This window comes from Chlamydotis macqueenii, chromosome Z (assembly GCF_036417535.1).
Source record: "Chlamydotis macqueenii isolate bChlMac1 chromosome Z, bChlMac1.mat, whole genome shotgun sequence".
NCBI lineage: Eukaryota > Metazoa > Chordata > Aves > Otidiformes > Otididae > Chlamydotis > Chlamydotis macqueenii.
The window spans coordinates 49,722,977-49,748,180 of NC_141593.1; the positions used below are offsets into that span (position 1 = coordinate 49,722,977).

Below are 25,204 nucleotides of genomic sequence, written 5' to 3' on the forward strand. Positions count from 1 at the left end.
CTGAGTTATCTCTGAACATCCTGTCCACAGACACTAAAATAAGAACCGATCATGACTGCAGAAGAGCTACTGCTAACTTTATCCCAGGGAAGGGGGAAAGGGGGCAACAGAACAATTTCCCACCCAGAAAGTCAATAAAATAAATGAAGATAGTATCTTACTTTAATAGCAATTTATTATCATTAAAAGTAACAAGTAGGTTTAAATCCTTTCGTCTTAAAAATCTAGTTTAACACACAGGTCAGTGCTACAGTTCTATGAAACCTATGGCAAAATTGTATCCCCAAATCGCACCGTTCTGCCTCATCCTCATAGACATCAATGGTGTGGGACACAAACAACACAGAAACAGATCACTCTATACAGCACTTGTCATAAGGATTATCATTAGGCCTCAAGAAGCTACAAGTTATTCTGCAAGAGCTATTAAGTAAAACTTTAGTTTTCCCCTTTCTTAATATTGCTGGAACAATCAAATATTCACACAGTTTTTGATGAAGTCATAAGACTTTACAAAACTTTGTTTTTTTTCACTGTATCTCTTCTTTGCTGCTAAAATTTCCTTTTTTATTTTTTTGCTTTTCCTCTGTTAGTGACATGGCTGCCCCATTCCAGGAGACAAAACCACAGCAAGTTTGCCAGTACTCAGCTCTAGCATTTACCTTTAATATTGCTGCCAAAACAACTTGGCAGCACACAGTTCAGAGTTCAGAAATACTACATGCTCATGTATTAATCTCCAGCTTCTTGGGAGCTCTAGAGCTTAAGTTAAGCTCAAGCTAAGTACCCAAGATAGCTAGCTTACATCTAGTTTAGATTTGTGTAAAGGAATGGCAGCCAGATGCTGCAGCACAGATGCATCTTCACATTACAGCTGTTCTCAAAAAGGCCTGAGCAAGTCATAATACTGTTCCTCAGTGGCTTGCAGGATCAAAAACTGTCTCCACAAGCAAGTACGCATATTGGTGAAAAGGGAGGATGGTCCTAATTCTATAAAGGATTTAATGTCTTCAATTTAAGGTTACAATGTTACTCAGTATTCAAAAGTAAGCAGAAGCCTCTGAGTGAAACCTTTCTGGCTAGCAGAAATGTAGTGGAGGAAGAAGCAGAACACAGGTAAACTTTGTATAGCTACACAGATGTGGCTTGCACATTTTTTCAGGTACACAAGAAGGTCTGTTCTTCAGAATCCCTTAGATGGATATTTCTGCATGAACTTCACAGCAGCATGTGGAATTGGGGAGCTCAGTGAAAACAAATCAGTAAGTAGCTTCATGTACATTTATATCCACTCTGGATTTAGAGATTCATGGGAAGAAGTATAAACGCAATCACAGGATAAACATATGGAGGAGGTACTAGATCAACAGATTCTTTGAACAGACTCCAGATATTCTGGAACAGTAGGTCACATTCTTCTCTAAGCAGATCCACAAGTTAAAACTCCAGCAGAAAAGGAGGTGTTAAATTTACTCAATTAAAAATATTTTTTTTTGGAGTTTGCTCTCAGCTGGATCTCTTGGGACAGAAAAAAAAAAAAACAACAAAACCAAAACAATGCTTATAGCAAAACTGCAAAATCCTATCTTACCTAACATCCTAAACTACTATCTTACTTTGTAAATGTACCTAACAGTTTATGAATAGCCCACACTTACTCAGTAATACCTTAAGGACTTTTAACTGAGGTAGCCACCAAACCATCACCATACATTATCGATGCCAACACAAATGGAAAAGCTCAACTAAGATGCTCAAGAAGAGTTAGTCATTCTCCATCTTGCTCTCCTCCTCCCACTCTTGTCTCACTTCCTGTTTCTCCTCTTGCCCATCTCTAACAAACAGCTACAATCAAAATTCTGCTTTCCAGTTCACTTGTAAAATGTCTTTGGATTTTCAAAAGCAAATTTTCAAATGAAAAAAATCAGTGAATTCACTTTTAAATCAATGTAATTTAAAACACTAACACTGAAGGACAATCTCCAACCTCAACCACTGACACGTCAGAGGTGCCAGCTATATGATCTTCCTGCACATGCCTAGGTGCTAGAAGCTGTGGAAAGACGCCTGCATTGGCAAAACACAGAAGTTGTGAAAAGGTCCCTTTCATTGTAAGTCTCATCCCATATATGTAAACACTCCAAAATTCACCTGTCTAATTACTGTCTTTCAAGTACTCAGGAAGTTAAAATAAAACTGCAATTATCATTCCTTTAGCTAAAAAGTAGATCTAGAATATCCTTGACCTTTCTAGTGGCATTCAATTCTTAAAATGAAAATATTTTGAAATATAGGCTATGATAGCCTATATTCAAATTCAACATGAAAAAAAAAATCCTCTTTAAGCACAATTAATACCCTGGTATTTTTGAAAATATTTCCAGGATTTTTTTTGTGGTCCCTTATCACGGATCTTTTTCAAGGTAATTCAGAACCCCCTCTACCCACATCCAAATTAACCAACCAACCAAATGAGAAAACCTCAACTGAAAAGCAAACGCCCCAATATCTAAGTTGTTTAATACTTGTATTGCAGAATGTACATTCAGGTAAAGTTCTGTAAACACCCAGTTCTGATTTATTTTCTTCAACCACTATTTAAAATTTCAGGGTTCTCTCCATTGGCTAAATGCTTTAATGCAACTAAAGGAATGCAAACTCTCACTTCAGACACACTGCATTAACCCAAAGCAGCATAAACCCCCCATTTCCAAGACACATACCTGCCAAATAAACAAGCCTGAAGAAAAAAAACAATGCTCCTGTTTAAAAACAGAGCACTAACCAGTCTGGCATGCGTAATATTGGTTTCTTTATCTAGATCAGATACTGTGTGTATATTCCCAAATATAAAAATAAAATTGTATGAATGCATGCAACTGTACATAGTGCAGTTCAAGCAATACTGAGGTGTTCTTGTTTTTGTGAAGCATGTGGACAATAGCAAATTGCAGGGTAATAATTGTAATGTGATGCTTGGGTTTTTTCTTCCACAGAGACATACAAAGCTACTTCTACTTCAAAAAACTCTAGCCCATGACAGGGAGATATTAAACAATTTAGCCTTGAAAACTGTACTGTGAAGAATTTCTGATTTCCTTATGTCTAGATTACCCAATGGATTTTTTGTTAGAAGTCTTTTACTAGAACTCCTTTTTTCACAGGAGTTTCTACATACCCAAAAAAGTGCTTTCTGCTTTGATTACATCTTGTTCATCAGGTGGCAGTAGATGAAGGTAGTTTATTACATTAAAAAAACTAACCTCATCCTTATGGAGTGTATGTAATACACAAATTAAAGATTCCAGTTAAGGATCACCACATACTAACCCTTCATATTTGTATAAGATGACCAGCTATGACATTGTAGCTACTGAAACTGTACATAGGCACCTTGCTATATGATACTTATGCTATAGTTCTCTTTTTAAAAACATTCCACAACTGCCCCTGCACTTGTGTCATTTTTGTCCATTTCATCTGTTCAGCCGCTGTGTTACCACTTCACGGTACATGATAGAGATATATATCAGCAGGAGAAAAATGACAAAGAAATCATCCAAGAACCCCAGAATTCCAAAGAGGGCTTCAGGAAGAAAATCCAGAGGTGAAGCCAGGTACAGCAAGGCTCCAAGCAAGCACAGGAATATTCTGATGCGAAACATCCAGAAGAGGCCCCCAACAGAAAACATCTCCCTGAAAGCATGCCGCAATAAAGTGGGCAGATCCATAATTCTTTCTATAATCTGTGAAGAAAGAAACCAAAAGTTAATATTTTTACTTTAGTAAGAGGCCCACGCTAAAAGGGTCTTTTTTTAGTCTGAAATTTCTATTACTACATTACAGTTTTGGAATCTATTAGTTTATAAGAATTAAAACAAGAAAAAGTAAGACAAAACTTCCTGGATTTAGTTTTGCTGGGTAAAAAGTCAGATTTAGCATACATGTTTTCAAGAAACAGTCAAACTGTATTATTCTATACCATAAAACATACATTTAACTCACTACAAAACACATTGGCATCTATTAAGAAGGAAAAACAATGACTACTGGAGTAAACCAAACAACTGAGAAAGTGAGAAAAAGCAAACAGGTTAACTGGAGTGAAATATTGATCAGAATGGAAGACAACTAGGGATGGTGAGAAAGAAACAATAGGTAAAGTAGAATAAGTTCCAGATCTTCAGAAAAAGAACATCTCTCCTGGCATATAAGCAATGATTTGCATAAGTTTCCAAAGGACAGATCAAGTTTCAAAGTAAACTAAAGAACCTTTAAATGAATCCACCCCAGCTCCTTTCCAGTTCTCTACTATGACTCTGTCATCTTAGTGATGGATTGCTCAGTAGAAAATAGTCAGGTTTTTGTTGTGAGGTGTAAGGAGGGGTGACCTTTGAATTTTTTTTGATACTCGTTCCCTTTCTACCGTACACAGTTTCTACACAGAGCCATGACATAAAAATAAATTACTGCCAAGGCTGAAAAAAGTTCTCTAGAAAGGAATTTTGTATGTGGTTAAGGCAATACACTGTGTATAAATCAAACACAATTTATCTAGTCTGATTGCTCTCTACAACTACCTGAAAGGAGGTTGTAGCGAGGTGGATGTTGGTCTCTTTTCCCAGGTAACTAGCCGCAGGACGAGAGGAAACGGCCTCAAGTTGCATCAGGGGAGGTTTAGATTGGATATTAAGAAAAATTCCTTTACTGAAAGAGTGATCAGGCACTGGAACAGGCTGCCCAGGGAAGTGGTGGAGTCACCATCCCTGGAGATGTTAAAAAAATGTGTAGATGTGGCACTTTGGGACATGGTTTAATAGGCATGGTGGTGTTGGGTTGATGATTGGACTTGATGATCTTGGAGGTCTCTTCCAGCCTTAATGATTTTATGATTAGGGCTTTAATGCAGACTTCTGACATGATGCCAGGCAGGTCACTAGGGACTAGCCACAGAGCCCACAGAGAAGTCCAATGGAACCTAAAAGTCAGTTTCAAACTATTCTGGATCAAAAGCATAAACGTTTTGTGGTTTAGAATAAAAAAAAAATTACCACCTCATACCTCTTTCATCTCTTTTGGACTGTAAACACTTCTTGCTAATGTTTTGTTACTATATCCAAATTCAATGAACAGATGAAGACAAGCAGGGAAGTAACTAGGCATGTGTGAGCATTTCACCTCGCAAACCAGAACACGCACATAGAAGACACAGAACTTCAACAGTCTCTCTTAGCTATTTATAACAAAAAAAAAAATCCCGTTTTCTTCACTCAGAAAGCAGAATAAATACTGCAATATAATCTGAGAGGAAAATAAAAAAAATCAAGACAGTACATAGCTTGAAATCTCAGGAGGAAAGGCACAGAATAGAACTTCAGATTCTTCTAATGAATGTAAAGAGATCAATCAAGTGAATATTCTTCCTTGCATGTCATGTATTTCATTAAGTATTTTTATGACTAGTTACTAATCCTTTCAAATTAACAGGTCAAAATTTAAAAGAGATTAACACACGAATAGGTAACACAAGGCTTATTGTTTTCACTCATAACAAAAAAGCAAGTTTCTATATATTTCCTCAAATTACAAATAAATATTTTCAAGGTTGTAGTTTGCCATAACTATATAATCATGAATTTCCTACGGGAAACTTGCAGAGCCCCTAAGCATCATGAAGAGAAAATTAATATCCCAATGAAAAAAACAAACAAACAAAGAAACAAAGGGAAAAAAAAACCAAAAAATGCTGTTAATCTCGCGTGAACTCACTGACTTCAACCCAAATTTACCCAGAACTTACAGATCTGGGCTGTCCTGAGAATCTCCGATTGTAATCATTAACATCTTGAAATACTTGGGTTGCATCCTGCTGATCTTCACCGAAGAGTGGTAAAAACAATGTAACCTAGGCACAGCAGGGAGATTTTGTTATATGGGCAACTGACTTTTAAACGCAGGCATTGTGAACTATAAATGAAAATAGTAATCTTCAGCTAACTATATAGAACAAACTATATTTTTTGAATATTTAGTAGCAAAACAAAATGAAAACTACTAACATGGATACTGCTGGTAAGTTTTAACAACTTCATTACTTATAACTGTTTACAGAATATTAATTTTTTAAAAAGATTGTTTAAAACAAGCATAAGAACCCTCCTTCTGAGAGAGGCTTACAGGAAATTTTTCTAAACACTTAAATGGTTTATTTCTCAGAATAAGAGATGATTTCAAGAATAAAGTTAATTTATCAAATTAATCTAGTTTTGTTTCTTAAACTGAAAATCAAAAAAAGCAACCAATGAGGTAACTCTTCTTCCATCTTTAGAATGGCCCTGCATTTCAGCAAACAAGCAGCAAAACTCACACTTTTGCATATAGATGTTCATACCAAGACCAAGGAGAATAATACAGAATAAGTTAACAGAAAAAGATATTAACTGTCAGCTGTTTTGTAAGCACAGATAATTCTGCTGTGTTCTTGGGTTAACTTTCATGCAAACATAGAAAAATATGTGAGATCATATTAACATATCTTTTGTTCTATTTCTCTAAAGGAGTTTCTGAAAACTTAAGACTTGTTTTTGCAAGTGATGTTCAGGAATAAAATGCAGATTATCATAGGAAACAGAAAATGCATAGCACCTTAAATTATTACAGGCTTCAAAAGCTCCCTGTGTACCTGGCTACTGAATATATATCTTGTATCCATGCACCAGTCACATTTAGGAAAAGATAGCACAAGCAGATCTATATTCAACTCCTAGCCTTGTGTTCTGGTTTTATTTAGTGAGGGGGGGCTACGGTGGCAGCTTCTGTAAGAAGCTGCTAGAAGTTGTTCCCCTTTGTTCAGTGGACTCAGCCGGGCCTAGGGCGGACCTGCTGCTGGCCAAGGCCGCGCCAATTGGTAGCAGAATGTTCTATGATAACACCTCTGCAATAACGTATTTAAGAAGGGGAAAACAGAAGGAAAAAAAAAAAAAAGGAAGAGAAGATGTGAAGACACTGAGTGGGGAACAGAGAAGGGGAGGTGCGAGCCTTGGGGCCTTGCAGGCCTCACCCTCTGGCCTCCTGCCAGGCGGCCGACTGGGCCTAACTCGGCCTGGCCTGGCTGCAAGAAGTGGAGAGGAGATGAGATGTGAAGAGATCCTGAGAGGCGTCTGCCTGCCTGTTGTGAAGAATTTCTTGTGAGCAGAACAGCTGCAGATGTCAAGGTCAGTGAAGAAGGAGGGAGAGGAGTAATGCTGCTCCTGGCCAGAATTCCTGCAGCCTGTGGTGATGACCATGGTGGAGTAGGCTGTTCCCCTGCAGCCCATGGAGGTCCATGGAGGAGCAGAGATCCACCTGCAGCCCGTGGAGGACCACACGTTAGGGCAGGCGGATGCCCAAAGGAGGCTGTGGCTCGTGGGGGGCCCACTGGGGCAGCTGTTCTGGAGGGACTGCACCTCATGGAAGAAATGACCCACACCGGAACAGTTTCATGAAGGACTGCAGCCTCTGGGTGGGACCCCACGATGGAGCAGGGGAGGAATGTGAGTTCGTCCCCTGGCAAGGAAGCAGCAGTGTGAAGCAACACGTGATGAACTGTTAACCCCCATTCCCTCTTCCCTGCTGTGCTGCTCGGGGCAGGGAAGGTGGAAGAGGGAGGGGTGGGGGGAGATTATCTTGTTCTCTGTCTCATTCTCCTGCTAGTTTTAGAAATGAATAGTTTTCCCCAAGTTGAGTCTGTTTTGCTTGTAACGGTAACTTCAAGGATCTCTCCCTGTTCTTATCTCAAACCTCGAGCCTTTTTTTTCTTCTATTATCTCTCCCTATTCTCTCGGACGGTGGGCGGAGTGAGAGAGAGACTGCCTAGTCTGGTCCCGATCGGAGCTGAACTACGACACCTTGCCACAAACCTTCTATATGACTCATGTTGTACATGTGTACATACTGCTATTCCTCATTTATAAATCAGACCTCACTTTTCTTACTTCACAGGGTGAGAATGAATGCATAACCATGCAAAGAGTACCACCCAATTTACCTGTTATTCAGAGGAAGTTAGAAGAATATCTATGTAAGGACAGACAATTAAACAATCACTTATTTCCCCCTTTTTCATCTTCCTCACCTTTATTTTTTAAGTCTCTCTGCTCACTGGCTACCCTCTAAACCTATTAATTCTTCGTCTAGTCATACCGATTTTTCTTTCCTTCCTCTGTCTTCTTACAGTCATTTCTCCTGCTGACAGACACAATCAAAGCAGGATATTATGTACGTGCAAGGGTGTGAGGCATATTATATAATTCATCAGAAGTTATTAGCTCTATATTTGTACTCTGTTAAAATAAAGACATACTTTTGCTAAAACATACACTACAGGACTCAGAGATCCTAAGTGTTAATGAGTTGCAGGGACAAATTTCAAACTGACAATGTAAGTTGTGTAGGAAGGAAGCTAATTCTTGCTCTACAAAGCTCAAATTAATAATATATACAAACTAAAAATAGGGACAAAATAAGAAATTGACATAGATATGTTTTTTTTTCGTAGGGAGAGAGGGAATGGAGAGAGTATATTGAGTATATGAGTATCCTACTTCACAGAAACCAGTAGTATACTGCCTACTGGCAGTCTTCCACAACAGCCAAGTCTTTCAGATGTAAGTTCTGGTAAAGAAGTTATATAACATCTTGAACAGAAAGCATGGAAGAATTGTAGATAATATCTTATGATTTTCTGTTTTCATATACTCCTTTACAGAAAAATGTCTGAGTTACCAGTGCTGTTCACTTAAATTTGAGTTGCAGGAACAATTTGTATTTTTTGAGCCATTTGGCAAAGCAAAAAGTTTTAAAAAAACTTTATGTCCACGTCTCACATATCCATATTCTTTCAGCTTCTCAGACTTCTGTCTGTATCACCATTGCAGTTCACAGGTAAGGGCTTTTTGGTAAGCTACATTGGGTAGCCAAACTATCAAGTTCATGATTACTTAAAATATTACCGTTTGTCTGCAGATTGGACAACGGATGGCACCCAGCCATGAGCCATACCTCCAGTAGGCAATAATGCAAGAACCTGATAAAGGTAAGTTACAGACATTTAAACTTCTGAGTTGAAACATACATTGCATGAAATAATATGTTACACACCAAGGAAAACAACAGAAGTGTATAAGCAGTTAGGTTAAATCTGTCTTTTCTGGTGTAATTTTGCATACAACATTCACTGAAGATACCAAGAACCAATATGTTCAAATTCAATGCTATTAACGAGAAAAATCCTGAATAGGTTCAACTGCATCATTAATTTTAAGGTATTATTTCTTGAAAAGATAGAAAACTTCTTAATCATTAACAGAAGAAGCAAATAATTAAAAATCTTACCAGTTTAAAATTTAATAGTCACAAAAACGTCAACAGATGTAAAATTTATCCTAAAAAACTGGCTTTATTATCAGAGTTTCAACAGGTGAAGGGATGTATAAAAATCTGAATACTTTAACTGCTTTCCAAATTTGTAAATTCTTTCTTTTAAATGACTAGATATGGTATGCACTATAGGCTCCATAAAACTAGATTAATGCAGTGAAAGAATCTACTGGGAACCTGAAGGAGAGGAAGCAAAATGCTGCATAGGCCATTTGTAAGTAAATTTGAATAGCTGGTCCTCAAAAAAAAGGCAAACGCTATAAGCATTGTGGACTTAGTCTTAATTCTTCAAGACTTCCAAGAAAAAAACCTCACTCTGAGATAAAGATAATGCCAAGCAGAATTTCTTACTCTTTCTAAACTAGCTTTTTTTAAATGGTACATTTGCAAATGTTTTTCAGCCTCTTCAGTCTTTTTACCACCTGGAAATAAATAATACTCTCTGTCCTTGACATTTTTAAATTAACCACAGTTTCAATCCTGACAGCATAGAAAAAAAATACAGCACACTCTCAAAGGGACTGTTTATTCACAAATGTATTTTCTCAACAACTTCTAAAATAATTATTTGTAATGCAGACTAGAAGACAAGCTGTTAAAATCAAACAAAGCTTTGCATTAGGGTGACTGTACTAGTGCTAAAAGTTTGTATTTCTGTTCTGGCTTTATCTTTGGATTTCTTTCTGGTTTTACCTTTGGGGCTTGGGTTTTTTCTTGCTTACCACAGAAGAGATGTCCACAGTTTGTTTCTATAGGAAAAGTAGCCTGTTGCAAACAGACTGGACAGGACATATCTGTATAGAAGTGATGTCTATCACCAGCAGAAGCATCCTGCTGGAACAGAAGAGAAATGCAGAGTGTTAGATATACTATTTTTATACAAACCTACTGAGTTTAAAAAATAATAATAAATACACTGTTCATTTACTAAAAGTCAGTCAAATGCAAAACTATGTGAAATGAAAAAGAAATATATTTAAATTAAAAAATCAAGAATACTTAAAATACAAAAACTGATTCACTAAGCAAGTTGTTGTGACAAGCCCACTATTTTCCCTTCATCTGTTACATAAGTATGTGCTTCAAGCCAGTTAAAGACTGCAGAGAAAGAAGGTACTTGGTCCTTCACATTAAGTTATGTCAGCATAACATATCTAGACTGTTACTTTGTTATACTAAGTAGCAGGTAATGGAACTGCATTGCTTACGAGTTGCAGTATTTAGTGTTCCTAAGCACAAGTATAGACATCAGCTTATATATGTCACTGTCATGAAATTATTTTTGTCTCCATTTTGCCATATTTGTCTTCTACATAAATATGCACTGTAGTTAAAAATTTGTCATTATTTCAATAAGTATTTGATGAAACACTCTCCTCAATACTCTGCAAAAGTATGGCTTTTCACCCGAGGGCTGGGACTCAGCAATTTCCAGTAACTTGGCCTACACTCTCCCATTCTCTCTGCTACATGTCAGAACTGGATGCAGTCATGGAACCATAGAATGGCTGGGGTTGGAAGGACCTTTAAAGATCATGTCGTTGAACTCTGTTGCCATAGGCACGGACATCTGTCAATAGATCAGGTTGTTCAAAGCCCTATCCAACCTGGCCCTGAACACTTCCAAGGATGGGGCATCCATAACTTCTCTAGGCAACCTGTTCCAGTGCCTCACCACCCTCACTGTAAAAAAATTCTTCCTTATGTTCCATCTAAACCTAACCTCTTTTAGTTTAAACCCATTGCCCCTTGTCCTGTCATTAAAGGTCTTGATAGAAAGTTGCTCTTTGTCAATCTTTGTTGCCTGGCTTTTGTTGCTGTGCCATTGTTCTGCTACACACAGTTTATCAGCCTAAACATCCAACCCTTGTCCTGTGGCAGTAAGTACTCCAGATTTCCTTTCCTTTATCACTAAGTTCCCAGGAACATTGCAGGAACAATCATCTAACTTACTCCACCTTGTGGGAAAAACTTGTTTGAAAAAAGAACCAGCCAAGTATTTAATTTTAATTACTTAACTTACCCATAAAAAAGCCTATGTTATCTCATTACTTGATAAATTTCAAGGATGCCTCTGTACAGTAAGCTTCCATAACTTTCAAGACCAGTTTCTTCCAGAACCTCAGAGAAGTCTACACTACTACAAACCAGATAGTTGTATGATGCCAACGCTTAGCACAGCACCTGCTCAGTTTGAAGCTGCTGACGAAGAGCTCGCACTAGCTCTTGATTTTCTGGGTGTATATTCTGATGTTCACTTCTGTGAAAAGAAACATAAGCAGTAAGAAAAATTGACCACCAACACTGAAAAGTAACTGACTGGGGGGGAAAAAAAAAGAACTTGAACCAAGGGAAAAAAAGCATTCTTTCCTGCTCTAAAGGATTTTAAAGGAAGTACACAAATAATTAAGGAACCAGAACATTTATTCTAGATCTTAAACCTACTCTGGACATTTAAAGCTGTACAGCAGCAAGATTTTTCAGAGAGACTCCACAATCAATCATTAAATTATGTTAAAACTAGATTGTAATCTGAAAAAAAAACTAAGTCATTAACCTGCAAAAAATCAAGTTGCTTGAAAGCTTTTATACTCATCATGGAGAAATATTTTTTATTTTTGTCTCCATTACTAATTTTTGTATTGTTGGTCTACTTGTAAATTTCTTATTTTTTTTTCACTCACCAAGTTAGAGAGTTTAAAAATCCTAATTATTTTAATTTTATCTGCTACATGAAAGATTAAGACATAACATTTACCTAAGAAGGGACAGGCAAACTCTTAGATTTAGAATGTTGAATTTATGTAACTATCAGCAGACTGGATATAAAAAGAAATCACTCTTTTTAAATCACTCTTTAAAAAGAAAGACTCTACAGGCAAAAAACCTACAGGTTAGAGATGCCAAGGGGAATCAAAGGGAAGGGACTCATTGAAAAAAGGAGGCTGGCTATATTACAAGTCTGAAATTCAAAAGCACAATGGGAACAGAACTGTAATTAAAAATGATGGTGACAACATTAAGATGTGTTGAGCTACAATAAATATGCATCAACAGCACCATATTAAAAACTTAATTTTTATGCTTTATTTATTCATATGGATTTCACTGGTGACACATTCTCCTCAGCACTGTTGAGGTCTTAGCTGGATTCTGTTTTCCATTTTAGGCTAAATGCATAAAAACACATAAAGAAGTTGGAGGAAGTTCAGAAGAGAATAAGAACTATTGCCCAAGTTTTTTAACCATTAGAGAAGGAGTGAAGAAATGTCAGTTCATATAGAAGACCACTCATGGAAAGAAAAGAGGACAGGAAAAAGCTTTCATTCTACAAATATGAGCAATTATTTCCCACAGTTATCTAAGGTTGGTGGAAAAACATTTCTAACTGCTAAGTGTACAAAATCAGAAAAGGCTACCTCAGAGTATTGTGGTCTATGCTGGACTAAAAGTTAAATCAAGAAACAGGTTTCACTGCTTCCAGAGATGATCTAGGCAAGTTGATCCTCTGCCCGAGCTGAGGGCTGGACTGGTTGAATTTTTAGGACGTTTTCTGGTTGCAGTTCTATTTACATAATTTCCTTTATGGTCCCATTTTGTGGATCTTGTCTGTCATGCATGTTACATGTATAAAAGTATTTGCCTGTTAGGATGCTACAAATGAGCATATTTTGCACTTTCAGTTTGCCAGAAATCTGATATATACTGAAATTCAATTCAAATCACACACAAGTGGAAGCTGTCAATTATAAGCCAGTTTATTCTGATTCCTTCATGAACAAATAATGCAAATTTGCTAATTCCTCTTTATTTAGTATAGTGAAAAGCTATACTAAATAAAGAGGAATCTTAAGTGCTCAAATTAAAAAAGGTAGACATGGTAAAGTTACCTGAGCAATATTAACATATCATCCTTATAAAAATCCTTTATTTATATGACTTTACTCTGGTATCACCTACTACACCGAATACATGAGAGTATTTGTAGAGCTGTAAAGGTACAGTATGTACAACATCTGTCACCTATGCATAAGATGCTGAGGTAAGCAGAACACTGTGCAATGTCCAGGAAGGGACAGGCTGAGCTCAAGACATTTCCAGTTCATAACTTCTGTCATGCAAGTAGTGTGAGAAAATAAATGAAATAAATGAAAAATGGTACGGTCCTATGTAATTAAAGGCATTTTCAAACACATGCCAGAAAGAAATAAAGTTAGATGCAGAGGCTTTTAATTTTCCCTTTTCTGTTAGCACTCCATAACTTGAGGAAAAAAGTCCCACGACATGGAAAGACTGTACTATATATCACAAAGGGCCCCACTAAACTAAAATTACCAGAAGGAGGAAGGCTGCCTACTCATTCAGTGTGCAGTCTCACACAGGGAAAGTGAGCGACAGTACTTATGGGGACTTGTGTATCACTATGCAATGATAGTCAGTTAATTTCCAAAGATTAAGATCTGCTGAAAATACTGACCTGATCTTATAATCAAACCATATAATGGGATAGAAAAATGAGAGAAACAGACCTAAACCTGCAGATTCATAAACATGGGTTAAGTAAGTAATCTGGGACAGACAGGGAATCTCTGATACAAAACATTGCAGGGTCAGGCTACCTTTAATCTGCTGGATAAACTAAACTTCCACAGTCTCACTTGTAATGTGACAACCTACTCACAAGTTTAAAAGATGATGAAAAAAGTCTGGCTGCATTTTATCAAAATTAATAACTCAAAAGCATACAGGCTTTGCAAAAGTATCTTATAGTAACTGAAGTAAACATTTGCAACTTGGTATACATGTTAATTACTGCTAATAAGTTTTGCCACCAAAAGCACACAGACCTTCAGCTCATGCCCTGATGCGATGCTTCACTGAGTTCTCTCTGCTGGAAACAAGTAAAGCAACAATATCTCTCAACAGTTCTTTCATATTCCACTTCTGCCTCCTAAAATCTACTGCAACATACACTCCTTGCTGCCTGTTTTCCCTTTTTATTCTGTTCCTGCAACCTTATTAATTACCCTAAGCTTTCTTTCATGTATTCTAATCCAGGGCCTGCTCCTACCCAACTTAAGTATTTCAGATGTTGCATGCAGAGGCACAGGTGGCAAAAGACTGACGTAACAGACACAATATAAGGAACAGACAGGTCACTGTATTGCCTAAGATAACCAGAGAGGAAAAAGAATAAACTCCTTTTCTCCCGTACTCCCCCTTCTGTGCTAAATAAATAAGAATTACTATACTTTTTGTACTGTACACATTTTCTACTGTACTGTGCAGATTTTCACTGAGACAATACAAAAGAGGTAGAGCAAAAATGCTGTTGAATACAGACAATTTCAGAAGGTGCCAGAAGGCACAGTGGAGAGCTGAGAGGATCCTGATAGGACTTTCAGTAGTCAGTCATATAATGCAGAAGTAAACAAGCTTCAAGGCTTCCAAAGTGTGGGAGCTTTGTGTGCGAGTTTGTTTGCCCTTCCAGAAAATAAACCATCAGAGAATGTAACAGAATCTACAAAAAAACATTTTACTCAGCTCATTACACTGCAGAGGTAGTTAGCAACTAGCCCTTTTCTGCCTCACTAAGCGATCCTTCATCATCAATGAAGGATCTCCGTCTCCCAGAACTCGAATCCTGAGTGAATTCCTCTTACTCTTGCCCATGGCTGACCCTTGTTCCACTCGCTTGTTTTCATGTTCCTAACTTACTTTCCTTCAAGAAGTTAAAAAATAAGGTATTTACTTTTAAACTAAACCCTTAAAATTCAAGTTACAGATGCTAAAAATGTCAATACAATGGGTAGAGAAAGCGTAAGAGAGCAGAGGTAAAAGAGATTCTTGAAGCCACCTGAATAACTGAAACAGCCTTGGAAAGAAAAGCAAGGTGAAGTGCATACGTTTCTCTTAGATTCCTTTGCCGTCTCCTGGTCCTGAATAGCAGCACTGCCTTGCAGTTCAACCAACCTTTCCCACTTCTGGTTTCTTTTGTGGCTTGTTCTCAAATACCTCCTGTCCTGCTAATACTTCTCATACAGATAGATCCTCCACAGCAAATTCCATATGCCAATGTGTCATTAAAACTGAGTTCTCTTAGTTGCTAAAACTGTTCTGTATTCAGAAGTCTACAGACATCTGTAAAAAAACCCACAAAGCTAATCTGAAGCTCAGATTTACTTTCCCAAAACACAGAGGCTAAGATATTTGCTAGGTTGCAAGGAAAAACTCTGAAGTGAAAAATAAGCTTTGATTACTTGACCATTAAAGTTATGGAATTCTGAACTTAACATTTGACTTTATGGAAAGCATATTAAAGTCCATTGTTTTCCAACATATTCATTTATAAACACATCAGTCAACTTATTCAGGTTTGAGGGTTTTTTTTTTTGAAGGAGACTGCAACTAGAACATACATTGGAGGGTTATACCCAATCTTATTTGTGGAATCACTATTGACAAATCTGTACTTTGTAACCAAATATGACACAGAAGCCACAGACTGTGAATTCAGCCATTTTCAGTCTTAAGGAACAATGAGCATTATTGCCTTTGATCATCTGAAGATAAGGAAGAGTTAAAGTTCACTTCTGAGAAACACATAACTTCATTCTAACTACAAATTAAATTGCGAAACTCTGCCAAGCAATTAGTTAAACAGAGTAAGTGATCAAACAATCATTTCCTAAATGTGACAAAATCACACTTGTTTTGCACACTAATGCGAAAATTTGTTGAGAAAGTTAGAATTTTACAAATGCAGGTATGTAGGTTAATTCCTGTCAACATATTCTCACCTTAAAAGCGTATATACCAGAGCTGCAATGAAAGTGAAACTGAGCACAACTGCCACCAGTACCTGGTCACTTATTCCTTCTATAACTGAATCATTATCTAGCTTCAAACTCTGAACTTCTGCTTGGTGACTGGCCATCACAGCTCTAAAACATAAAAAGAAATATATACATACATATATATATTAAAACATACATGCGCACACATACATTTTAACCACAGTTACAAATAGTATGTATACACATCTGCTCATACACACAATAAATTCCTGAAACAACAGATTAGTCATTGCTGAAGGAAAAAATGGTAAAAGAAGGAAAAGATGCATTTTTACCAAACACCGAGCTTGCTGCAGAGGACTGTAAAACATTTGTCTTGTGCAGTAGCAAACAAGTCTTCAAAACCTATGTTGTGATCTAAAGATTTTTTTTAAAAAAACATCAGTCAGATATTTCACATGGGAATCTTTACCAGATAACTTGCTTAGGAATAGGTCATTGCTGAATTAGACATATTCTAAGAAAGGTTTATTTACCAAAAGTATAATGACTCTGCATTATCAAGAATTTTAGCAGTCACACAACACATCACTGCTGCTTGGCTGAGACAACGTAATTTTTAGGGACCTAATTTTCAACACTTATGTGAAGAAAGATACAAGGACGTTTGGGGTTTAGCTGTTTTTAGAGTATTAAATGCTCATTTGGATACACAAGAATCTCTTGATGCACTTTATATTTTATCTGTCTTTTCTATGCATTACCGTCCTTCAGCTGGAAACATGCGAAAAACTTGAAAGAAAGAGTATTATCAGGCTTCCCTAGTTAGATTTTTTTTTTTACATTAATTTCACATATGTAACAATCAGAATGATTTGCCAATGCTAGCATTTATTACCCTATAGCACTAACCTACGAAATAAAATAGTTCCCAGCACACTACTAAATCACTCCTGTTGCAATCAGGAAGTGAAATTAACTACAGTTGTGAGTATTATGAAACCAGAAGAGTGAAGCTAACCTAACTCTGGCAAATGACCAAAAAAGTCATATTGAAGCTGTGTCCATACACAACTAAAGTACTTTTCATATAGAGCTGACATAAAATCTCAGCATCAGTTTATGAGGTCAGGTAAGACTGGTATCATCTACTTTACTTCGTAGTCCAGTGTGTGTGTCTTAAGCTTGCAAGCTTTCATCAGTGTTTCTCTCATGTCATGTTTTAATTTGAACCTTGCTGGCTACTAAACCTCACCAGACACTACCTGGCCCTGAATTAATTGCAAAACTGAAATGGAATACAAGTCATCAGGATTTTAGCGCATACCTGTAATGACTACCCTGGCAAGATTTCAACATGCCAGTCTACTGCCTATACAAAAGTGACATCTTTTCCATAAGATTGCTACTGTCACTCTCCAGATCTTTTCTTGTATGAGTTGTGGAGCTTTTTGCAAGCTTCCTTACATTTGTGTGAGACACACTCTGTAGAAGCAATGCAAGAGAAGCTAGTATATTCCAATATTACTGTAAAAAACGGTAAGCAGTATAATTAAGTATCATAAGAGCAGAGAAAACTCATGGAGAATAAAGATTCCTTTAATTGTTGTTGTATTTTGGGGCTTCCTATGTGAAAACCAGAACAAAATAATGAAGTATATATGAAGTGAAACAATAAACTAAGTTATCCTAAGTGTCCCAACCTGAGTTAAGACTATTTCTGTAACTATAGGTGTATTTTTTGCTAATTACAGCTTTCGACAAGCAACTTTGTCATAGTCTAACTACTGAAATGTTGATTAATATTTGGAAAGAGTAACTTTTCCCAAAGGTGGAACACCAGCAACTCATCAAAAGTTTAAAAGTTTAAAGTAGGTCAATATTGACACAGGTTTCATATATAGTAATGAATAAAAGATCAGATCTTTGTGGAAAGGTTTTACAGAGGAAAAAGGGCCTACACAAGGAGTTTTTTCAGCATTTTTCTGAACAGCTAGTTACACAATTATATTGCTAGAGTTAAAGCCATGAGGCTAAGGTGTTGTGGAAGTTTTCTGAGAAGCATTTTCTTGCTGCTGAGGATCTGTGGTGCTACAATGCCTCCCCAGCTCAACATTCCCAACCTGTATACTTTATTTCTTTGCATATCCAATTATGAAGAAGCCTCTGTCTCTTACAATACATCATTACAAGAAGTGCAGGACACTTATTTCCTGCAATTGTCTCGGGTCTGGCCCCTATATTTTCTCTCCTTAAGTACCATCATCAGTCCACTGTGTCACACTGTCATTTATGGGTTGACCACTCAGTACAAAATTAGAAGTAAATGGCAAGGAATTGGTAAGTGATGATTCCTCCATTGTCCTGCATCAGCTCTGTTAGAATAGACCAATGTTCTAATAACAATTACATCCCATTAAGTGTTATGCACTTTTTTTTTCAGAAATACACACTGTGGCAGATACATAGATGCTTTAATTGCACCTTTGGAAGGCAAGTGCTCACACTGACACCTGAAAGGCTTCCTGTGTCACTGCTTGCTTGGTGCACTCTGAAACCAACAGATGAATTGTTAGTATTACACAAAAGTTAACTCAGTTTTCCTGAACAGCCTTCAAGCCATCCTCTCTAGAGCTCGCTCTCCCTCTCTGCATGTTCCTTGCAACAACACTCTTAATCCTTATCTTCCTACCATTAATAGCACTTACTACACCTGCTTGCCTTTATTTCTGCTCATGCACTCTTCTTGAAATACCAAACTGTGGTGCCAAGGTTAGCAGCAGAATATGAGTAAGAAATACACAGATCCTCACCTTCTCTTCCTTCTCAAACACAATGCCAGTTACTTATATCTACTTCACACCTTCACTTACCACACAGGACTTTTCCAATAACCATTTTCACACAAACTTAGTGTCCAAAAGAAATTCCTGCACAGTCTTTACAGCTACACAAAATCCCACTCTCTTAAACACTTTGCCTTCACTTATGTATCAATAGTGCCAAGATGCATGGGGGAGGGCGGTGGGAGAGTGGAATCTCTGCCTCAGTCTCTTTCCCAGCTGCTTCTATTGCTGAATTCTAGAGAAGATCAGCTATCAATGCTTAAGGCTCATGTTGTTCATGTTTTAGCTTACTTGCCGCTTCTGGACAGTCAACTAGTGCTGAGCATATTCCCCTTGTTATCTCTAGCACTTTTTTCTGAATCAAATCATTGCACAGGAGGGCTGGTATGAATTGTGTAGACTAGGAATGACAAACAGAAGGGTTTTATTTCAAAAGATTAATACTCACTTTCTCAGAATAGTCATTCAAGCCTCAGTAGAGACAGTCTCCTCCCACTCTTATTTCTGTGTTAGCATGTAAAAAAAGCAATGGCTACAAAGACAACACTGCTAAAATACACTATTTGAAAATCATCTGACTGAAGGAGGAAGGAATTTTCTGATCTCAAGTCAGTTATGAGCATTATCAAACAAAATATCTACAACTGTAAGCTTGCAGTTCATGTTTCTTCAGGTGCAACCCCAATAGCCAATAAACACATCTGCAGTGGTTTGACTGTATAACAGGCTAGCTATAGCTAACAGTCCTAAAATAGCTGCTAAGGAATCTTGCCTCCCAGTGCATGTGTTTAGCAGTGGTGCTCTTTCAGCTGGTATAACTACTAAGCAAGGCTATATGAGACGTAATTCTTAAATGATGTCATGAAGACCTTTCAGTCTTTGGTGATAACCAGCACTTACAAGGATTAAGTGTATGTCAGAGAAGACTTCTATAACTAGACTTCATCACAGATATCTAATCTCTCCTAAAATAACCACCACTAATAATTTGATGTAATTTAATAGCAACTTGATGTAGTTTGTATTCATGTTAATCCATGACATCTGTCTGGTTATGCAAAAGTAACAGTATTTCATCAACCTTTTCAACATATAATCCTTTTCAGGGCAGTGTTCTACACCACATGCTTTTCAGACATTAATTTCAAAGCTGTCCTTTCTTCTCTGTAGATTTATACTACTTTTTGTTTATTTTTATAGTTACAAAGAAGATTTGATTTTTTTTTTTAATGCTGTGCCTCTGTTCTTTTATACAAGAAATTAATTACTGTACAGACTAGCTCCCTGAGAAAAGTACTAAATTAATAGAAAGACTTCAGGAAAAAAAAGGGCAGTAATTGAAAACAGATTAAATTTTGAGAACTGATTTTTGGTTATACTTAAGACTTTTTTTCTTCTTTTTAGCCATTTGATAAGGATAGCGTTCTTAAATGAAAGCATAACCCCACCCTGTCTTCCAATTAGGGGATGAAAACCAAAACACCTCTAACAATACTCATATCAAAATTGGAATTTCAGAACGCTAGAAGTATCAGTTGCAAAGTTTAAAATTCCGACAAAAATGCTGGGCCTTTTCGTGCATTAAAAGCAACAACAAAAGCTCCCCAAACTTAATTTCCAGTTTCTTTTCATCTCATGTTCAAACTACTGGCACTTGCTTGAAGTAAAACAATACAACTGCCCAGTGAAGGGAAAAAGGACAAGGAGCTACTCCTCCATTCCACTTGGGCTAGCTAAGTTGCAGCTGGACTTGCAGCACAGTACTTAAACTGGGATCAGGTTTATCTGCATTAGGATTCTTGATGGCTACAGAATGTAAACAATCTCATACTGAATTGCTTACAAAATGCTTGGAAATAGAAACAAATTGAATTTATCGTTTGTAAAATCACAGTTTGTTTGTTTTGTTTGTATTCTTTATTTTTCAGATTTGAAAAGTATTATGAAGACTTTCAATGTTCAACATACAGCACAGCTAGAACAATACCTCATGCCATGATTCTTAAAGAAATTCCAAACAATCCAGTGTTTGTCATGATATATGAAAGACCTGTTGCTAGCTATCCAAAGTCAGAATATCCCCACAGTTTTCTGAAGGATTTGAACTTTTCCAAGTTTATCAGGGAAGTACTATATGCTCTTAAAAACACAGAGACTTTTAGGACCTGCTGCCAAAAGAATATTCAAGCATAGTGAAAAAGCAGCAAGAGGCTCTCTTCATGGCTGAGAAGTAAACAGTGAGATAACGCACAAGTAATACTGCTGTGAGATATAAATTAGCAACCAAGAGAACATTTTATTGACTTTGACAGCATGGTACAATTTGCTCAGCATCTGAAAGATACACTGGATAACAATGTGTCCTTTCAGGAATGGGCTAGGAGTGAACTGGATGAAAACAACAAGGTTCGGGTTTTTTTCTTAATTTTTGCTTGATGCAATACTGGCAACCACCCTCAGTACTTTAAAAATTTATGAAACCAAGACAGTGGTGGTGGGCCAGGGTGCAAGTCAGAACTTGTAATACCCTTTGCCTGTTGTGTTTTATTAGCATAAGCATTATCCTCCTGCTTAAAAATGCTGACTACTTTGTAGAGATTGTGGGCTAGCCAGGATAAGCTAATTCCTCTACAACTAGTAAAATATTATGAGTCACCTTTTTTTTTTAAAGACAAAAAGGCTTTAACTCCTTTAAATTTTCTTCTATGGTAAAATGAACAACAACAACAACAAGTTTCATTTTTTATCAACAGATTTCTAATAAGATTTACCTGTGGCAGATAACAGAAATAAACTTTTAAAAATTTAAGCATACTATAGTGGAGTATATTTATTCTGTAACCCACCACTGCATGCTTATATTGAAATACCTAAGGCATAAATTTAGTGTTTTTCTTTAATTCCAGAGAAAAATAGACATAAATTCCCAAAATAAAGACAAATGTGGGGTAATAATTGAGACATCTCTCATCACAAGTTCTCCCATTACTTCCTACTTCAGAGCAATAGCAGGTTGTGGCCACTCCCTGTGGTCAAGAACGGGCTTTTGTGAACGGATTTGACCCAGCGAACTGGATCCTACAGTTATTTTTACTCTCATTCATGAAGAGCTCAATGGTGTGTCTAGATTGTATTCAGGAAGTGTTAACAGCAGGCATGAAGCATGCATGATGAACAGTAAATTTATAAGCAGCATTGAAGACTCTATCATGAGTTTACTAGCCTAAATCCTAAATCAGCTAAATTCTGAGCGTCAGGTCAGGATTATTATCTAGGTACTTCAGGACCAAATTTGGACCCTGAAATAGTGGTGAAACAGAAATAAGGGAAGTGACAGGTGGTGTACTCCAAAAATGTGTTTTTCAGGAAACATTAACTTCTAATTTTCGCAAGCCTAGTCTTACTTGAATAAAGCACACATAATAATTTCTAATATTAAGTATCCCCATATGTTTTAGAAATCAGAAGGACACATTTACTAAGAGAAATTAAAAAAAAAAATCAAATACAGCAACACACAAATTGACAAGATACATTTTGTGAGAAGGTTATTAAAACTGACTTGGGAATATCTTACTAGGCTTTCATGCAGACTGTTAATACAGCATTATTATGAGTTAACAGCCACTTTAAAGTAAAAAATCAGCTCAACTGTTACACCAAAATTATAGCCAAACTCAGATGTATCATATTCAGTTATACCTTCACCATAAACCACTTTTGCTTTCAGGACTATGCTAACTACACTGATGTGCATGCATGCTTTTTGCAGAAGAGAAAGGAAAAAGCCCTGAGAGTCTTGCTAAAACCGGGGAAAGGGTTATTTCAGTAGACAAATAATAATTTTGCTCAATGTACCTTAAGAACTGACCAGCTGAGGCACTTGCCTGATAATGCAGATGTCTGCAAGGTCTGAAGTCAGTAGTCTCTGAGGCGCATTTTTTTCCTAAAGAGCAAAAAAAAAAAGAAAGTAGGTATTCTACTTTTGCTGATGGAATTATGCTTTGCATGTTAAAAATACTACAGATAGAAACTCCAGATGCAATTCTGTAAGGAAAAATAATCCCAAGTTAATACACCTTTCCACTGGGAAAACAAAGCTTAACAATAATTTTTCTCATAAGCCTGAAATTATGTTGATGGCTTGAAGCAAAAAAGACTAATTCAGTGGTCTGTGTAGCATTACTATTTGGAATAACTTTCTGGATGACACATGACCTGTGTAAAACAGTCCCCAGCAAAGTTTTCCACTGCTTTATAATGCTAAAACATACTGAAAGGTACAGATTTCTAAAACAAACCAAAGGGTGGACCTGAATTCATATGCAGATAGGAACATGAGAAAGACCCTGCCACTGCCTTCAGTTTGGATATCTGACTTTTCTGATCAGACAGGAAGAGAAAGGAAATAATGTCACTTAAATTATAGCAATGTTTACTGAAATACAGTAACACTACAGCTAAGAATGGAAAGGCTTTAAATCTCTTTTAAGAAAAGTGCCCAGGAATTCTTTACTGTAGAAAGCAATGCTTCCGTACACAACCTCACATCTAAAACTGACAGCAAGACAGGTAGCATTACTGACTTTGTTTGCATCAACAAAATAGAAAATGTAAGCTACACATCATGACAATAGGCAAAGCAGAGTGGCAAATGGGCATGTAAAGGGAGATGTGGCAGAAACCCTTAAATGCTAAAGCATACTTGCAAAAGCATTGTTTGTCAGAAGTAGCAAGTGTATGGCTTACAGCACATATTAAAACCTAGAATGGAAAGTTTTATTTGTGCAGCATACATAGCTTTCTAAGACTTTTAAACTTATTTCCAAATGTGAAAGCTAACTTTAAATGAAGAGTGACTGAATTCATAACTTAAAAATGAAAATGGCCGGTCATAAAATGAGTTTAGTGAAAAGATACTTTACTGGGAAAACTTGAGAATTTTCATAGCTTTTAATTCAAAACAGGCTGATATAAAGGAACTCTCAAGATTTTGTCCATGCTACTAACTTAGTTAACTGAAGAACTGTGATAAAACAGGAACAAAGTGATAGTTAGTAGACTGGCAACCCTTCCTTTCTTGGTTGTTTATCCAGCCCTTGGCTGATATCAGTGCACTGTGCTTACGACTCCATGTTGTTGCGCGTCAGGCCAGTTGCTAACTGATTGGGAACTGTACAGCTTATTGTGACGCTCGACACTCTCATTGCCAACTTCAGATGGGCCAAAATTCAACAAGGTACTGAGAATGGAGTCTCTTGAACTCTTCAGGCAGTGCCTCTGCAGGACAATGGAGAGCTTCTCTGGCTGGGGCAGTAAGGACACAGCTACTCTGGCCACAAAACACACTCTTTGTCTTTGAGATTAAAAGTTAATTGAATTACCTGCAGCTAATGCTAAGTAAGTAACTTTTATTTTACATGAATTAGTTTTTACTACAGCAGAGTTTTACTCAGAGGAAGTTAATATAATTTCCAACTCCAAAACCAGAAGAAAACCTTGCCGAGACTGCTCCTTCCACAAGCCAAGCCACATTACTTGCTAGCAAGAAAACGCCCGTAGGCACAGCATCCTCACAAGCCCGCGCTCCTGAAACCAGGGACAGCCGGGGCTCGGGGTGCTGCTGCTCCTGGCCCTGACAGAGCTCCTGCCAGCCAGCTCCCCACCCACCTGCGCGGCGAGAGCCCAGCCTACGGCACGCACGACCGGGGGAAGCGGCCTGTCCCCGTGGAGAGCTGCGGCCCATCCCCGGCATGCCTCGGGGGACCGGTCGCGTACGACGGCCTCTGCGGCCTGCTGCGGGCCTCGCCTAACAGCAGCACCAGCCCCTCTAACTGACACTCTCCGGCAGCGCCACTAAACACCACCGGACCGGACCGGACCGGACCGGACCGGACCACACGCGGCGAACGCCCATAGTGCTGCCCACGCCCCACTACGGACCGACGCCCCTTGCCCCTCCGCCGGTTATAACGGGGTGTGGGGAGGAGAGCCCCCTCCCCTTCCCTCAGCAGCGCGGGAGGGGGGGGGGGCGCGGCCCCACACGGCAGTACCTCACCTCCGAGCGCGCCCCCGACGCTCGCTACCGGCCCCGGCCCCGCCCCCCGCCAGTGTCTCGTCTTGTCTGGTCTCGTCGTCGCCTCG

The 25,204-nt window shown here is 37.8% G+C and overlaps 2 protein-coding genes across 8 annotated transcripts in view; one reads left to right on the forward strand and one right to left on the reverse strand.

The window, feature by feature from the left end:
* The window catches only part of LOC104474853 (purpurin), a 226,954-nt gene that overhangs the window by 168,951 nt on the left and 32,799 nt on the right, over positions 1–25,204 (forward strand). The gene's annotated exons all lie outside the window — the stretch shown is intronic.
* On the reverse strand, positions 132–25,187 carry RNF170 (ring finger protein 170). 7 transcript variants are annotated; one of them, XM_086770803.1, is made up of 7 exons: positions 25,119–25,187; positions 16,218–16,361; positions 11,602–11,677; positions 10,140–10,251; positions 8,991–9,064; positions 5,801–5,905; positions 132–3,746 (listed from the first exon to the last, which is right to left on the reverse strand). In XM_086770803.1, the coding sequence occupies exons 2-7, from the start codon at positions 16,352–16,354 to the stop codon at positions 3,477–3,479; spliced, it is 774 nt and encodes a 257-aa protein (XP_086626929.1). In that variant the 5' UTR covers positions 16,355–16,361; positions 25,119–25,187; the 3' UTR covers positions 132–3,476. The 7 variants fall into 7 exon arrangements, with proteins under 7 accessions (XP_086626929.1, XP_086626924.1, XP_086626925.1 ...); XM_086770798.1 differs by lacking the exon at positions 25,119–25,187 and adding an exon at positions 22,919–23,339; XM_086770799.1 differs by lacking the exon at positions 25,119–25,187 and adding an exon at positions 22,919–23,282 and having other exon boundaries at positions 10,140–10,248.

Excerpts from the sequence above, each read along its gene's own strand:
- RNF170 (XM_086770798.1), bottom strand. The coding sequence starts at position 23,070 with ATGCAAAGCATAATTCCATCAGCAAAAGTAGAATACCTACTTTCTTTT. Across the intron at positions 9,065-10,139 it reads CTGTGGACATCTCTTCTGTG|GTTCTTGCATTATTGCCTAC; the intron begins GTAAGCAAGAAA and ends TACCTTTATCAG. Across the intron at positions 5,906-8,990 it reads GTCCAATCTGCAGACAAACG|GTTACATTGTTTTTACCACT; the intron begins GTAATATTTTAA and ends TGCTGTGCCTAG.